The sequence below is a fragment of the Macrotis lagotis genome, chromosome 1, assembly GCF_037893015.1.
Source record: "Macrotis lagotis isolate mMagLag1 chromosome 1, bilby.v1.9.chrom.fasta, whole genome shotgun sequence".
Classification (NCBI taxonomy): domain Eukaryota; kingdom Metazoa; phylum Chordata; class Mammalia; order Peramelemorphia; family Peramelidae; genus Macrotis; species Macrotis lagotis.
Genome location: NC_133658.1, coordinates 372,529,156 through 372,545,988, shown reverse-complemented (window position 1 = coordinate 372,545,988; position 16,833 = coordinate 372,529,156). Strand labels below are relative to the sequence as shown.

General features: G+C 38.2%; 1 protein-coding gene across 1 annotated transcript in view; it reads right to left on the bottom strand.

The window, feature by feature from the left end:
- STK10 (serine/threonine kinase 10) overlaps nucleotides 1-16,833 on the bottom strand; it is a 124,807-nt gene that overhangs the window by 38,650 nt on the left and 69,324 nt on the right. Inside the window, exons 7-9 of the mRNA XM_074212417.1 lie at nucleotides 16,137-16,218; nucleotides 8,796-8,930; nucleotides 6,405-6,983 (exon numbers count right to left, since the gene is read on the bottom strand). Of these exons, the coding sequence (XP_074068518.1) occupies nucleotides 6,405-6,983; nucleotides 8,796-8,930; nucleotides 16,137-16,218 (796 nt within the window). The remainder of the gene's footprint in view (nucleotides 1-6,404; nucleotides 6,984-8,795; nucleotides 8,931-16,136; nucleotides 16,219-16,833) is intronic.

Below are 16,833 nucleotides of genomic sequence, written 5' to 3'. Positions count from 1 at the left end.
GCCACACAGCTAGGTAATTACTAAGTGTATGAGACCAGCTTTGACCCCAGGTACTCCTGACTCCAGGGCCGGTGCTTTATTCACTACACCACCTAGCTGCCCCAAATCTCACTTTTTTTTTTTAGGTTTTTCGCAAGGCAAATGTTAAGTGACTTGCCCAAGGCCACACAGCTAGGTAATTATTAAGTGTCTGAGGCCGAATTTGAACTCAGGTACTCTGACTCCAGGGTTGGTGCTCTATCCACTGCGCCACCTAGGCACCCCTAGGATCTCACCTCTTGATTAAAAAAAAAAGTAGCAAACTGTGCTCATTGATTCTCCCATGCCTTAAGTATCCCCAGTCCATTATCCATCTTTTAGAATCTAGTTCAATTCCCATATTGTCTATAAACATACTGAACACATTTTTTTAACCAAAAATTAGGACATATAGTTTAATAATAAAAGATATCCCCTCTGTGAAGCTTCAAGGGGAAATAAAAGTATTCTTTCTTTTCTTAAAATGAGGTGACCATGTCCATGTATTCTTCTTTGACTATTCAAAACCCTCTTTAGGGTCTAGAGTCTGGACATACTTGGTCATATACTATCTTGTATTATTTAGTGGGTGATCACCAAAAGCAAGTCTTTACCAATGAGGAACCCATATGTTCTACTAGCATACTCACTAAATCAAGGAAAGAAACTCTTTCTTCACCCTCAGCATAGTGGGTGGACTAAAACTCAAAGGAAGATTTAAATGAAGGAGAGACTTGGAAGGGCTGTGATTTACAAAAATGAAAGGGATATTCCCATTAATGAGAGCACAGATGCACTGGAGCAATGTCTGGTTTTTGGTTCATTGTTTAATTAAGTTTACCCATATAAATTCTACACTTTTGAAGGCAAGATCCAACAGTCATCTACTACAAGATTAGCATATAGCCAGAACTTTTCAATTGGTTTGTTGATAAGAGATGTAGTCTATGATTTTAAATGTTTCAAAAAGTTATTTATATTACTGGGCAACTAGCATTTAAGAAGAACCTGGTATTAACCAAGTAATGTGCTAATGAAGCTTTTTTAAAAGGGTAAAAATTCATGCTTTCAAAGAGCTCACAATCTAATGGCGAATACAGCATGAAAATAACTATGTATAAATGAGATATACACAAGATAAATTGAGGGTAGTCTCAGAGGGAAGGAACTAACATTAAAAAGGACTGGGAAGGGGTGGCTAGGTGACACAGTGGATAAAGCACCGGCCCTGGAGTCAGGAGTACCTGGGTTCAAATCCGGTCTCAGACATTTAATAATTACCTAGCTGTGTGGCCTTGGGCAAGCCACTTAACCCCATTTGACTTGCAAAAAAAAGGTCTCTGCCTCAATTTTGCAAAGTACTGGGCTGAGTGTTGAAGATGGAGGCAAAACAACCAAAAAAAAGTCCCTACCTTCAAGGAGCTTACTTTCTAACTAAAGGATAGGAGTATCCACATATAAGATAACCCGAGGAAGCAGAAGCACAAAGCAGGTCCTCTCTTGAAGGTGTTATTTGAATTGAACCTAAAAGGAAAATAAGAGGCAAGGAGAGGAGGGAGTGCATTCCAGGCAGGGGTGATCACTTAGGCAAAGACATAAAGAAGTAGGAGGTGCAATACCAAGTTCAGGAAACAAGTAGACAAGTTTGGCTGAAATATAGAATGTGTGAAAGGAAATATAGGAAGTAAGTCTTGAAAGATAAGGTGGAGCCAGACTGTGATGAACTTTAAATGCCAGATTGTGTGTTTCAGCTCTAAAGATTCTTGAAAAATGCTTTAGAAAGATTATTTTGGCCAGTGTGCAGAAGATGAATAGGAAAGGAGCTGCCTGAATAGAGACACACCCCACCTCCTTGATTTTCCTATTTCTGGTGTAAAGACTTTTCCTATCCCTTGACCTAGCTTAAACACTAGCTAAGAACCCAAATCAAGAATGTGCCAATTTAGGAAATGATGGAGAAAGGGAATGGGGTCAACCATTTTCTACTCCAGTGAATGTTTCTACTTTCCAGAGTGGAGAAACAGCCAATGCAGGTTCAACAGGAGAGGGAGAACAACCTGCTGTTCTGGGCCCCTTCCTCCACTCTGACACAATGCACAACCCAGCAGGCAGTTGCCAGGGGAAGCTATTTCAGTTCTCACTCAATTAACCACATGTGGATTATCCACTTTTTACTTCATTCTCACCATTTGGCACCCTCAGTCACTTTTCTATACTACTTAGCAATGGGCTCAGGGAATGAAAAGTCATTATTACCTAATTGATGCTAAGTGGAATGAGGTTGGTAAACTGCTCCCAAGAAGACTCTAAGTATACTCCAAGGCTAAATACAAATGACTTTTATGTTATCTGTGGTTCTGTTTTATCTGTACAAGTGCTCCTCACAGTAGATCCAATAATCAAAGGTTAACTATAAATAATTGTCCTGTTTTCCCCCAAGCCCTGCAACATTAATTAGTCCTTTTGGAAACCTAAGATGTTAACCAATTTCTCTTCTAGTTCCTCCCCAACCCCCCATCAATAAGATCAGAAACATTCTCATATGGAGATGAAAGAGCTGACAGAGAATTATGTTTTCCTCCTCACTGTATCTGGTTTATGTATAAGTTAATCATGAGAATATACCACATGGCCTTCACTGTAATGTAAAAAGACTGTTGACTAAATTCCTAGATGTCCAAGTCAGGAAAAATTCTGCCCAAGTCTCTGAATTCTGTACCAGATTCTGGAATTTAGTTCCAAAAAAATTTTCAAGATCAAGGTAATTAAAGAGTCTGACAAGCTTTATAAAAGTAGGTATCTCAATAAAGAAGTGCAACACAGGAAAGGAGAAAGCAGATGGACAGAGCACCTTTAAAGGAAGATCATGGGAGCAGCTAGGTGGTGCGGTGGTGCAGTGGACAGAGCACCGGCCCTGGAGTCAGGAGTCCCTGAGTTCAAATTTGGCCTCAGACACCTTAATAATTACCTAGCTATGTGGCCTTGGGCAACCCCCCCCCAAAAAAAGGAAGATCATGGACCTCAAGCTAGCAGGGACTTTAGATGTCATCTAGTCTAACTTCTCTCATTTTACAGTGAACTTAAGTTCAATGATTTTAACAAGGTCACACAGGTAGTAAATGGCAGGGAGGAAATTTAAACTTGGATTCTCTGACTCTAAATCTAATTCTATCGACTCTCTTCTAGATGAAGGACCAACATCTATGTGTCAGTGAAAAACCAGCAATCAACCAATCTATCTATTAAAGCTGTCTCCAGAGGCCAGCTTGCTCCCCAGTCTGTGACAATAGGAAGGGTAGGTCTGGATTTAGAGACAGATTGTCTCTTGTATAATGTAAACTCACTAAGAGAAGAGATTATTATTTTTTTTGTCTTTGTATGTCCAGAAGCTTAGAATGGTGCCTTCTTTATATATAGTAGGCCCCAGATAACAACAAGTGACATATATAAAGGGTTTGAGATTTGCTAAGCCTTCTTTAGAGCAGGTAGGTGGTACAGTGCTTAGGGTACTGGACCTGAAGTTAGGCCATGAGTTTAGTATCTCTGAACTAAATAACCACTAAGGTTCCCTTCTAAGTCATAATCTTTGAACCTTTGATCTACTTCCATACTTGGTCCACTTCATTTTATCCTAGTCCTTCTTTAGTCTAACCACTGCTCCTGCCTCATCAGCTCTCTTCTTCCCCAATGACCCTGGAAGTCCCCTTTTCCCCTTTTACCAACTCTACCTCTTCCTCTTTTTTTACAATGTTTCCTTTCCTCCTTTTCCATTGCCAAATAAAATGCTATCATATTGAATCAAAAAAAGGAAACAAAAAAACAGAGAAATGACCAAAACTAAGTTAAGCTTTCAAAATAGAACAAAGGAAGGATGTTGTTTGAAAACAAACACTATACACCAAACCCAAACACACTTGCACCAAACAATCTTTAGGGTGTCTCTGGTCAATGGTTTCTTTCCTCTTTGATCTGAAAGACCTCATTAATCTAAACAAGGCCTTCCTGGTTCAACTTTGTTGGCACCCAGAAAAGTCCACATCCATAGAGAAGTTATCCTTTCTTTCCCTACAAAACAATAAATGTCTAAGATGAAAGAAAAGGAGGAATGAATGAGTTTGATTATGCACAAATACATGCAGAGACAAGTGTAGATTGCCTGAATAACTGAAGCCATGACCAGAAAAAATGGTTTTAAATATTCCTCAGAGGAAAATGGGAAAAGATGTTTCTCTATCATTTAATATGTGGTAATCTGCTGTAGGGCATGGGTGGGAATGAATAGTCTGCTGGCTGTATAAGGCCCTCGAAATCATTTGGTCTGGCACTGCCACAGCAACCACAGGCTGGGCTTGAAATTCAATAATCCTGGAGCTTTTTAGGGGTAAATTAATTAAATGTTTGACCAAATATAGCAGGCTAACTTTTAAGTTGATAATTTTGTATGGCTCTCAAATGATGTTATTTTACTTTTTTTTGAGGTTTTTGCAAAGCAAATGGGGTTAAGTGGCTTGCCCAAGGCCATACAGCTAGGTAATTATTAAGTGTCTGAGACCGGATTTGAACCCAGGTACTCCTGACTCCAGGGCCGGTGCTTTATCCACTGTGCCACCTAGCCGCCCCTCAAATGATGTTATAAATATCCGAATGGTCCTTGGTAGAAAAAGATTCCCCATATCTGGTGTAGGGGTTAGGGAATGGGACTTGAAATCAGGAAGACCTGAACAGCAGATGATACAAAAAGAGGCAAAAAAGAATCCCTGCCCTTAAGAAGGTTACAGTCTGGGGAAGGGTGGTGACAGACAATATGGAAACATAGCTACAAAGCAAGCTAAATACAGTACAAGAAAAAAAGGAGATAATTAACAGAGGGAAGGTTCTGGAATTAATAGAAGTTGGGGGAAAAAATTGATTTTTTTGCTAATTAAAGGGAAAAAACAGTTAAAGCTTATATATTTACAACTTACAAAACACTTCCTTCATAACAAACCCATGAAGGTAGTATTGGGTATTCTTGTCCCCTATTTTAGAGATGATGAACCTCTTGCCCAGAGGGGATATGTGACTTGCCCAAGGTCCCACAGCTAGTGTAGAAGAACAGGGACTTGGATCTAGATGTCCTAAAACCAAGTAAGAGGCAGCAGGTGGTGTACAGATGGAATGCTGGATCCAGAGTAAAGAAGATCTGAGTTCTGATCAACTAGTGTAACTCTTGACAAGTCACTTAACCTTTTTTTTCTCACCTCAATTTGTTTGCTTTATTGGTAAAATGGATATAATAATAACTTCTACTTCCTAGGGTCACTATGACAATAAAATAATATGTATAAAGCACTTTGCAAACTTTATAAAGCATTATATAAATTCTAGTTATGATGGTCCAGCACTGTGAATCTTTCTGCTTCTTGTTCAGTTGTTTGAGTTGTGTCAGACTCTTCATGACCCCATTTGGGGTTTTCTTGGCCAAGCGGTTTGCTATTTCCTTCTCCAGTTCATTTTACAGATGAGGAAACTGAGGCAAGCTAAGTTAAGTGACTTGACCAGAGTCACACAATCAATAAGTATCTGAGACCAGATTCAATCTCTGGAAGCTGAATGTTCCTGTCTCCAAACCCAGTGCTCTCTGTACTGTGCCACCTTGCAGTGAATCATATTTTACCTTCTATTCAGGAGAAGGTAAGTTCCTTGAGGGTGCCTATTTTGTCTTTTATCTTTGTCAGGTCAGAGCCAAGCACAAGGACTGGCACACAACAGATACCTGATAAAGGCTTGTTGAATTGAACTTAATTTTTCATTAATGAAAACTACTATTGACAAGGCGAGTCATCCAGAAGGCAACTAATTATCTGGAAGTAAACAATGAGAAAGCTTTCACCTCCCCTTGAGTAAACCAAACTAGAGACAAAATTCCAGAACAGAATCCAAAAAAATACTTATATGACTGTAATAACAGCAGTTATAATAATAACTAGTATTTATGTAGCATTTTAAGGATTTGCAAGATATTTAACATATATTATCTCATGTCTTTTTTGGGGGGGGAGTGCTAATCACATAGATAATAAGTATCTAGGGCCAGATTTGAACTTAAATCCTCCTGATTAAAGGGTCAGTGACCTATTCACTAAGTTATCTAGCTGTCCCAAAATACAGTTCTTCCTGACTCAAAACTGGGTGCTTTGTCCACCATACTACCAAAATTTTAAAAATCAAATTTAAATCAAGTTTAATCAAAGGTTTTCAGCCAATTCATATCAGAATCATTATATTTTCTAAGTCAACCGAACTGAAACAAAATCAAGAGCTAGTCATATTTGTCAAGTCAAACTTATTTCCCCTGGCATGATTAGACTGGTTCATGCAGGATTCTATCAAAGTTCAAACCTTACCTTCAGAGATAACGAACCAGTCTCCCTGTTCAAAGACAAGTCGGTGGAGAGTGAGACACTGTAATCCATGCTCTCAGAGGCAGAAAGACTCCCACAGTCTGAGTCTCTTTTGGATTTACCAAGGGGAATTTGAGCAGGAGGTTCCAGACTCCCATTGGCAATCTTTTCACCCACTAAATTCTCCAGGATGCTGCTCGTGGGCCGACTTCGACTTCCCTTATTGCTTTTGTTAGCAGAAATGTCCAGATCATTGCTCTGATGGTTAGAGAAAGGTTTTTCTGTGGTTGAAACTTTGGCATCCAAGAATCCTGGTGGGGCACTGAATCGGTATTTCCCTGGGGCTATAGGTACAGCTTTACTATCCTCATTTCCAGGCAGGTCCGAATTACTTGTAGTTTGAATGGAGTTGCCATCATCTACTTGGATGGTGGCAATTTCTCCATCTAAAACCTTGTCGCTAGGTTTATCTAGGCTGCTTTTGGGTTCAGTGGGGACAGGAGTTGATAACTCTGGAAGCTTCTCTCCATCAAAACTCAATTGACTCGCTTCTGAAGAGTCTCTTGTATGTGTCCCTGGAGGCTTTTCAGAAAATAACATAAAATCAATTATTTCTACATATTTTAAGTTTAAGAAAGATTATGAACTTAAACAACTAAAATATGTGTATATATATATATATATATATATATATATATATGTAATGGGGCAGAAAAAAGATTATTCTTAAAACAGCAGATCTCTATAATAATCTTTTTGTCTTTTTAGGGTAAAGCTAAACTATAACTTTCAAAACTGTTCTGCCTGTCTGTGCTTTTTTTCCTAACCTTCTCTCTGTGCTCTTCTTTTTTAAAAAAAAAAAGTCTTGATTTTATTTCCTTACATTTTAATAAGAAGATTTAAGAGTTAGTAGCTACCAGAATCACTGGGATCTAAAAAGTTCTGGAACCTTAGTAGCTACCAGAATCACTGGGATCTAAAAAGTTCTGGAACCTCTAAAGCCTAGTTCTCTTATATTTTTTACTCCTTTCAAGAATCCCTGTTTCCCCCCCCCTAACTCCCTTAGCTTCGAACCAAATGTGTAGTATCAATAATTACTGATCATCACTCTCTTTGCATGTAAATGAAGAAGGGAATACGATGTATGTCTTCTCTTTCTCTCCCTCTCCCCCCAGGAGTTGATATTAGGCATATAGTGAATACTGAAAAATACCCAATCAAAAAAATAAGTGAATGAGAAAAGAACCTCAATGAGGTCAAGGCAGGACTGTCCATTAATTGTAATAGTCCCTCTTTAGGTCATTTTGTTACTATATTTTACCTACTATCATTTCTAGGAATTCAAGAACTGTAGGTTTAGTTTAGTTTAGTGTAGTTTCCTGGAGGGAAGCTAATTAATATGCACCATTCAAACATACCTCATGAAATAGGGACATATACCCATCTTCCATGGTGCCCTGGAGAAGGATGATTCCTTGGGAAAAGTTTCCCAGGACTCATTTTATATGAGGTTGGACTGCCTATATGATATGAAATTATTTCCCTTATACAAAATGAACTTGAAAACAATAAATTTTTGGATGATTATGTTTTCATAAAAAATCATCACAGAACTCCTTAAAAAAGAAAGATTCCCTTTTGAATCAACTGAAATTTTTGGATGGTGGTATCAACTGGGAGATGAGGGCCATGGTGTCTTATTGTCAAATAAAAGAAATTTGTTATCTCAGAATTGTTGACCATCCATTTCTAATTCCTCTCCCTGCTCAAGCCTTCACATTGAAGTGATCAGTTTTACAAAGCAAAAGAATCCAGTCAACTTGCCTAGTCAATCTAACTAGTCATCCATTGTGTAATGATGCTATTTCTTTTCTACCCCTTTACTAGTACTAAGTAGCTAAGTGTATTTGAGCAACTTTCTTTCATTTTCTGTAACTCAGTTTTCCACTTCATTAAATAAGGGATTTGCATGATATGGCCTTTAAGGTCCCTTCCAATCTAAAAGTCTATGAAGTTATAGAGGCAGGTCTACCTAGATCTAATTTTGCTCCTTGAATTGATGGACTAGTTTAACTTTTCCCTAGACATGCTGGCTCACAAAGACATACACAATAGGATCTGGTCAGTGATTCTTTCATCCCAAAAAGAGACTTTCCTGTCCAGCTGGATGGAAATAAGTCACTAAGGAACCTTCTTCGTGGCACCGAGAACAGAGGAAGTTAAAACAGCACATCCACAAGCAAGAGTTAGTCCCAAATGCACGCTGATGAAATCTCTTGAGAATATATTCCTCTCCCACTGATAATTATTTGGGGGTATGTTTTTTTTAAAAAGTCATACAATTCACCTCTTAAGAAAAAAAAATCTTGGTGTTTTTTAAAGAGCCAGACTTACAGATACTGTTTCTGTTGAGTCATCATCTTCTCCTTCCTCCCTATTGTCTTCAATTTCCTCCATCACTTCAGCCTTTGCCTCAGCTACCAGCTCCCGGAGAGCTTTGTTGCTAGTTGTTTTACTGACGAATGGATGCTGAGGAAACAGCATACAAATACATACATATAGATTAGAAAAGGTATCTCCCTATACTGTATAGGCAGGACCCAGCTGGAGATGGGGAATTTAGTCTTAGCAAGGGTGATCCTCAGAGGTAATGCAACATTACAACATGAATCAAATAAGGACTAAATGTTGCTTGATTTTCAGTGTGAAAATGAAATACCCAGGGTGAGAGATTGACAACAAGAATAATAACAAAGGCATTTCATTAGAATATAAGCTCCTTGAGAGTAGAAAGGATTTCCCAGATTTTGAACAACACCTTGAGAAAGGTGAGCAACCAATAAATTACTTGATCAACATCTATATAGAATTCTAGGATTTGCAAAGGAATTTACAGCTATCTGATTTAAATTTACAAGTTTATTGTGAGAATAAGAACCAGTCCTCCAGAGGAGACTGACACCAAAAGAGGTTAAGTGGTTTGTTTAGGACCACATAGCTAATAAATGACTGAGAAGGGTTTCTTCTGTTTCCAACTCCTATGAATTAGTCATTATACCACATTACCTTCCAGAAGGGAAATGTTCTATTTATAGGTACTTCTAGAAATAGAACATCTTTTAGAGTAAAGAGCTCTTTCATATATGCTGTAAAATACTAAGTTCTTTATGGTTTTCAGCAGATGTTAACTTCAGCATGACAAGAGTACATGCTCCTCAGACTTGGAACTTCCCTTCCCCATCTCTTTCCCAGAAAGTAATCACACACATTCCTAACTCCAAATACTCAGATGAATAGATACCCCAGAGTGCTGTTAAAGAAATACTGCAAAAACCTAATTAATTAGAAATCTTCTCATGATCAGGAAAAGAGGTGGTTTGAAGCTTTTCCAATTATCAAAAAATAGACTTTAAAAAGGGAATAAGATAAAGATGTTAACTTTCAGAAAATTATCTTCCAGGTATACTTCCAAAATACTTAATAATTGCCTGTTTATGGTAGGATAGCTTCAAGGAAGGAAGGAAAGAAGAAAACAATCATTATTAAGTGCCTTCTATGGACCAGACACTATGTAATCACTGCACAAACAATCCTGGGAGGTAATCTCGCCTACCTCATGTACCCATTTTACAGTTGAGCAAACTGAGGCAGAAATTTGTTAGTGACTTGCCTAGGGTCATATAATTTACTAGTATCTGAGATGAGATTTGAACATTTTCATAGAAAAAAACATTTTGCATGTCATCTAACTTCTCTTGGACAAGGGTTCTTCAATACATAATGAGATAATTGGAATAGATGATTTTGAGATTCTCTTCTAATTCAACAATTCTATGATTCTGTGCCAATTTTCCAATCATTCTTGTCTTTTCATTAAAGCAGTCCTCTTAAAAATTTCACCTAGGAAACACTTTGTTAGATTCAGGCAAGTTACTCTAAAAGTACTTGCAAGTAATAAAAGTTTGGTTTTTTAAAAAACATTCTGTAATTCAGACTCCATTCATTGGACCTGGCCTCTCCCCAAGCAATCCAAATTAGTGAGGTTTCACCATACAGATGAGAAACAGACCCCCTGACTCTGGTTCAGAGCCCCATGTAATGCCTCCTACAGAATAAGTTAGGGAAGTGGTTTAGGGTTTCAACAGCCTTTTGTAACAGAAAGTGGAAAATCAGATCCTGACAGCTCCTTAAGCATAAATGTTGTGTAACCTCACATATGAGAACTTAAGTAATAAGTCAAAGGTCAAATAGCTGCAATGGTTGATGCAGATGTGGCCACAAGAACAAGCATACTTTTGGAAATCCCTATACTTCTTAAAATACATAACACAATGACCAAATTAAAGGTAATTAAATGAGACCATGTTTCTCGTCTTTTATAGGCTAAATCATTTGTCTCCATTTTCCATTCTTGGTGTTTAATGGTTAGGAAGATGGAAAGTCACTTAGCACTAAAAGCAGGAAGAAGGATTCTTTGATAAAACAATCACATGGGGAAACAGCAGAGAGCTGGGACATGTCAGCCCCCAAGTCCTAGGCGCAACACTGCAGATGGTGTAACGTCTAGGGAGACCATAGCTGGCAAGAGCTAGGAGGTACCTCCTGTGACTGATTAGGGTTAAGTACATTGTTTTGTAAACTGTTCTGGGACACAAGCCATGGAACACTTTTCTCCTTCATCATCTCTCCAGCTAGAGAAGGGAGCTGAGGAGGTGTTTAGAAAGGTTCTTCCTCCATTTCAAATCTGCCAGTTCAGATTAAAGAGAGAGATACCAGCACAAAGTGGGCAGTGGAGGCAAAGGCCAAGCCCAAGGGGGTAGGCAAAGATCTTTGCTCAGGGCTGCTGACATGTTGGGAAGGGGATTCTCAACCTGGCACAGACTTCTAGGAAACTTATAAGCAGAGAGACAGAAACAGGCCTTATGCTCCAAATATCCCGGGATATAGCCAAGTTTTAAGGCAACTTCTTTAGAATCCTTCAATCAATGGACTTTAGGAGTTCAGGGGGTCCTCTCCCTGGCTTTCAGGCAAATGAATTAACTATATCCCTTTTGCAAGGGCTGAGATCCAATTGTTAAATTTTCATTGGGAGGGGATGGCTAGGTGGCGCAGTGGATAAAGCACTGGCCCTGGAGTCAGGAGTACCTGGGTTCAAATCTGGTCTCAGACACTTAATTATTACCTAGCTGTGTGGCCTTGGGCAAGCCACTTAACCCCATTTGTCTTGCAAAAACCTAAAAAAAAAATTTCATTGGGAGCACTTACACTTTGAAATTGGCAATTGCTACAAACCAGGGCTTGATTTATTGATTTGTTGATTTTCTAGACTTAAGAAAGTGGTGGAGAAAATATTAACAGTACAGATCAAACTTAAAAGTGTGTTTTGCATTTCAGAGAGACATTGTTAAACATTTATCAGTATACCTTATCACTATGCCATATTAACACTCCCCAGAGATGGAGAGTGTAGAGTCCTTTCCATATTAAGAATGCAGAGGAACAACAAGAGCTGTATGTACCAGCAATGACATAGGGAAAAAAAAAATGGAGTGAGGGGAACACACACAATGAACATGAAAAGATAAGCAGAAACACCACCAAAGAGGCAGCTTGACTCAGATTAAGTGTATTGACCATCTTGGTCTCAGAGAAAAAAATGGAGAAATACATGTCCTAGTTTCATCCTTCTGTTCTATACTGTCTATATCTCATATATACATGGTTATGTTCTCCATTAGACTGGAAGTTCCTTAAAGGCAGACACTGATTTTTGGTTCTCTTTATATCCCCCCCCAGGGCTTGGTATTAAATGACTTTTTAGTGACTAGTTGAATTCCCTCCTCTTGGTAGAAAGGTGGAATGTCCAATGTGGTCCTATGTTAGTAGTACATTTTGCCTGAGCATTTTCCTTTGTTGTAAGGAATATTTCTATAGAATTAACATTTATCTAGCCCTTTAAGGTTTGCAAAGTGTTTCACATTATATTATCTCATTTAACAACCTAGTCAGGTAGAGGTATTGTTGCCAGTGTTCCCCATTTTGCCAATGAGGAAACTGAGGCTGAAAAAAAAGTTAAGCACAGAATCAAACATCTTAGGGCAGGTAGGTGGTACAGTGGATAGAGCACCAGCTCTGGAGTCAGGAGTACCTGAGTTCAAATATGGCCACAAACACTTAATTACCTAGCTGTGTGGCCTTGGGGAAGCCACTTAACCCCATTGCCTTGCAAAAAACCTTAAAAAAAAAAAAAAAAAAGAAAGAATCAAACAGCTAGTGTCTGAGGCAGGATTCAAATGCAGGTTTTCTTGATATAAGTCCAGCACCCTATTTTTCCACTGGGTTCTCAAGCAGTCTCTTTGGATTTGAACACATAAGAAAGAAGGAAGGATTTTGGAAACTGACTGTGGTATAAAAAGGTAGAGATAGTAAATCTTTTAGAAATCCTACCCTAATATGTTATTAATATTTTACTCAATTCAACAAACATTGTATTTCTCGTTATGAGCAAACTAAAAGTTAAATTCTTCATTCAATTTCTTTTGTGGAATTAAAGAAATATTGGTTCCACCCTTAAAGATGTGCATTGTAATCACATTATGTAACAATTTGGGCAGAAAGATGGCATGGCATAGTAGACCTAGACCCAAATCCTGCCTCTGATACAGACTTATGAGCTAATGATTTCATGTCTCATTGTTCCAAGAACCTCTTTAAAACTAAATTGCAAAGAAGTTGTTGACCTGCATTCACTGAGACCTTCTTCATTTGGGAGACATTATTATAATCAAATCACAGGTCTAGTCCCTATCTCTATTCTAAATATAATGGCAGACAGGGTGGAGGAAACAAGCCTTCCTCCTAAGCTTTCAAGGGAATTATCCAGATAAATGAGAAAATAGTATGATCTAGTATGAAAAGCCTAGGCTAAGAGCCTACTCCTGCCTTATACCACAAACTAGATTTGTAAGTTAAAAGAATAGCTCACATGAAAAGCTAATTTTCTAGTAGTTATTATTAAAATACATGGGAGAAAGTAGGTAGTGTAATGAAAAGAGCACAGTCCTCAAAAGGGACTTAAGATAAATCTGGCCTCAGAGACTAATAAACTATGTGACCCTGGACAAGTCAATTATCCACAAGTGCCTCCCAAAAATACCCCCCCCAATCCATATGATTTCATTTGAGACTTCCAACAACACTGCAAGGTAGGTACTATAGAGGCATTATGATTTTCATTTTACAGATGAGGAAACTGAAGTTCAGAAAGGAGATATGACTGGCCCATGATCAAAGGGCCATTAACTTTCAATGGAAGGACCTGAACTCAGGTCTTCCTGGGTCCATATCCAGGACGTTATCCACTAAATCATGATATGTTCAATTTAGGCACTCTTCCATTAAAATCTCTTACCTCATATGATTTAAAAAAATTCTTGGCAGAAATTAAAAGCAGCATTCAAATAGGAAGGCTTATTAAATTTTTGAAAATTCTCTAAGGGAAAGTCCATAACCTCTTCCATTCACCCATTCCAACAGTTAACAATCCTCAGACAGGAAATTCTTCCTTGTATCAAATTGAAATTCCTCATGCTGAAGTTTAAAGTCTATTTCCTCTTGGGCTGGAGATGAAGAACAGCTGGTCAACTCTCTCTAGCCCATATACCATTCTGCACAGACTATAGATGCCTTTCTTTGAGGGAAAGAAATGGTCCCCAAATTGGAATTGAGATGTTTAGATTGATTACAGCTAACTCCTCTATCTTGCAGGTAAAGTGGGGCCAGGGCCTCCTCTAACTCCATTCTTGCATGTTTGTTGGAGGCTTGTTTGTTTGTTGGCCACAGTGGTGGTGGTGGGGGGGTATTGAGACAATTGACCAGGGTCACACAGCTAATAAGTGTCTGAGGCTGGTATGAACTCAGGTCCTTCTGACTCCAGGGCTGGTATTCTCTCCACTGTGATACCTAACTGCTCCCTCCCTCTACCTGTCCCTCAAATGTTTTTTGAAAATTATCCCAGGCAGGGAAATGACCTGATGGTTGAAGTTATATACCCTAATACACCACTGCACAAAATAAATGTGATATTTAATTAAGACATTTTCTGGTAATTCAGTTAAAATATCCATTTTCACCAAGATTTATCACATTGGTGATGGAGCAGCCATGAAAGAAGGAATGAACAACATCTAGAAGTAATTTCAAAAGCTGTTTTTAAGTCAAAGTTTTTATTTTTATTATATAGCATGTGTTTTGGCAACAAAATGGTGTTTAAAATAATTATATCATTATGTTATAATATACATAATTATACATTATACAATATATAATAACAATACTGCCTTATTCAGGCAATGCATTGAAATCCTTTGGATTTTTTAAAAATGTATTTTCACTATTCCTTTTTTAGAAGTGTGGTTCAGTATCTCATCTCCAGAGCAACATCACTGTACAGTAATAAGTGATATTGAAATAAATCTTTAGTCAGTTTCAAAAATGATTTATCTGAATTTCAGAACAGGATCCATTTATTCTTGACTTACGCTACTGCATTCGAGGCAAGTACATGAAATCAGAAAGCTGCTAATGTGAAGAAAGACCCCTAAAATTTAGTCTATCCAGAGAAGTTCTCACCCTAATAATAATGGTCTTCATCTCTGCTTTTCTTTGATGGAGTAGAACTAGACAAAAAAGGCAACACAGTTGGAGAAAACAAAATGAGGTCAAAATTCTAGAGATGATAAACTAAACTTTGTGACCTGGTTCAATGTAAGGACAAGGAAAATTCAGAATATAAAGGAGCTAAAGGAGAAAGTTATCTTAGCTCTAAAGTCATAGTATGGTAGAGTGAAACCTTAAAAAGTTATGAATTTATAGAAAGAAGTTATGAGCATTTGGGATTCTGATGACAACCCCCCCCACCAACAATACTGATCTTAGAGTACTGACCTGACCTCTTTCAGCCTCAATTTCCTCTTCTGTAAAACAAAGGAATTGGACTAGATCAAGGATTTTCAATGTAAGGGCCATGAATTTGATTTTTTTAAAATATATATTTTGGTCTTTGTATTTCAATCTTATTGTTTTCTTTTATAATTCCATGTTTTATTTTATGTATTTAAAAGCACTGTTCAGAGAAGGAGGTCCCTAGGCTTGACTAGAACACCAACCTGGTAAATTAGTCAATTGTCATGACACAAAAAATGTTGAGAACCCCTGTAGCTCTAAATCCTATGGTCCTAAGACTTGACTAGATGGTATCTAAAGTCTCTTTTAGATAAAACTTTCTATGTTTTTAGGTTCAGGAATTCATGCATTCAAATAATTAAATACTTATTCATATGCAAAGGACCTAAGTTAAACACTGGAAATTCAGGGGGCAAAAAATGCCCTGCCCTTAAGGAACTTACAGTCTTCTAGAAGGGTACAAAGATAAAGAGAAGTCTAAAAGGAGACAAGGCTAAGAAGAGATCTAACAGTCTTGTAGGATTATTTTTTAAGAGGAGGGAGAGGGAATAAGAGAAAGGAAAGTAGCTCCTGATCTGAGCCAGAAAGAAGGAAAGAATTCTGAAAGGCCTCAGGAAATAGTGAAGCCCAAGGCACCAGAGATGAATGGTCTTCACAAAAGAGAAGCCCAGATAAATAAGTTATAGGTAATTCACACATTCACTGTAGTCCTTTAAGTGATCTAATCCTAGAAGCCAGCAGGAAGGAAGAAGAAAAGACCCAACTCTTTACCTCTAAGAGCTGTGCAGCACTGGGCCGGGTCTCTGGATTCTTATCCAAAGCAGTCTTCAGGAAGTCCCGGAAGTCCAAGGACCTATACATTGGTATAGAATTAGCAGCAGGGTCAAAATGAGGCAGAAGTCCAAGAAAATTGACCCACAAGTTCTCCTTCGACTCTCTTGCTAACTGTTATTGTTCTGTCTTCCTTTCTAGAAGACAATAACATCAGGATGGTGATGCCATGGCATCACTGGATTTGATTGAGGTGGTCCTGTGCAAAGTCATCAGTTTCACTGGCTCCTCCAGAACCATCTTGGTCCAGTGGCCACATAGGGATTGGAATGCCTAGGCCTTTTAAAGTTAAGATTTTTTCCAGATCATAGTTTGACTGTGGCAATGCCCATTTAATCAATAAGGCTAGGTAAGGGAGAAATGAGGAAAAGGGGCCAAAAAACCAACCTTAAAAAAAAATGAAACTGGAAGGTTAAGACCCTCAGGGTTTCTCAGTGATTAAGACAAATTAAAAAGAAGAGAAGCAAGGAGAGCCCCTTTTGCAAAGTCCAAAACAAAAAAAAAAAATCAATCTGGGAGAGGAAAACCCTCAAAGTTTCTACATTCTCTCTGAAGGAGCACCATCTAGTTCCTCTCTAAGGCCTGAAAGATCAATCTTGGCTGCCAGAAGAGAAAATGTCACATACTCAACCTAATG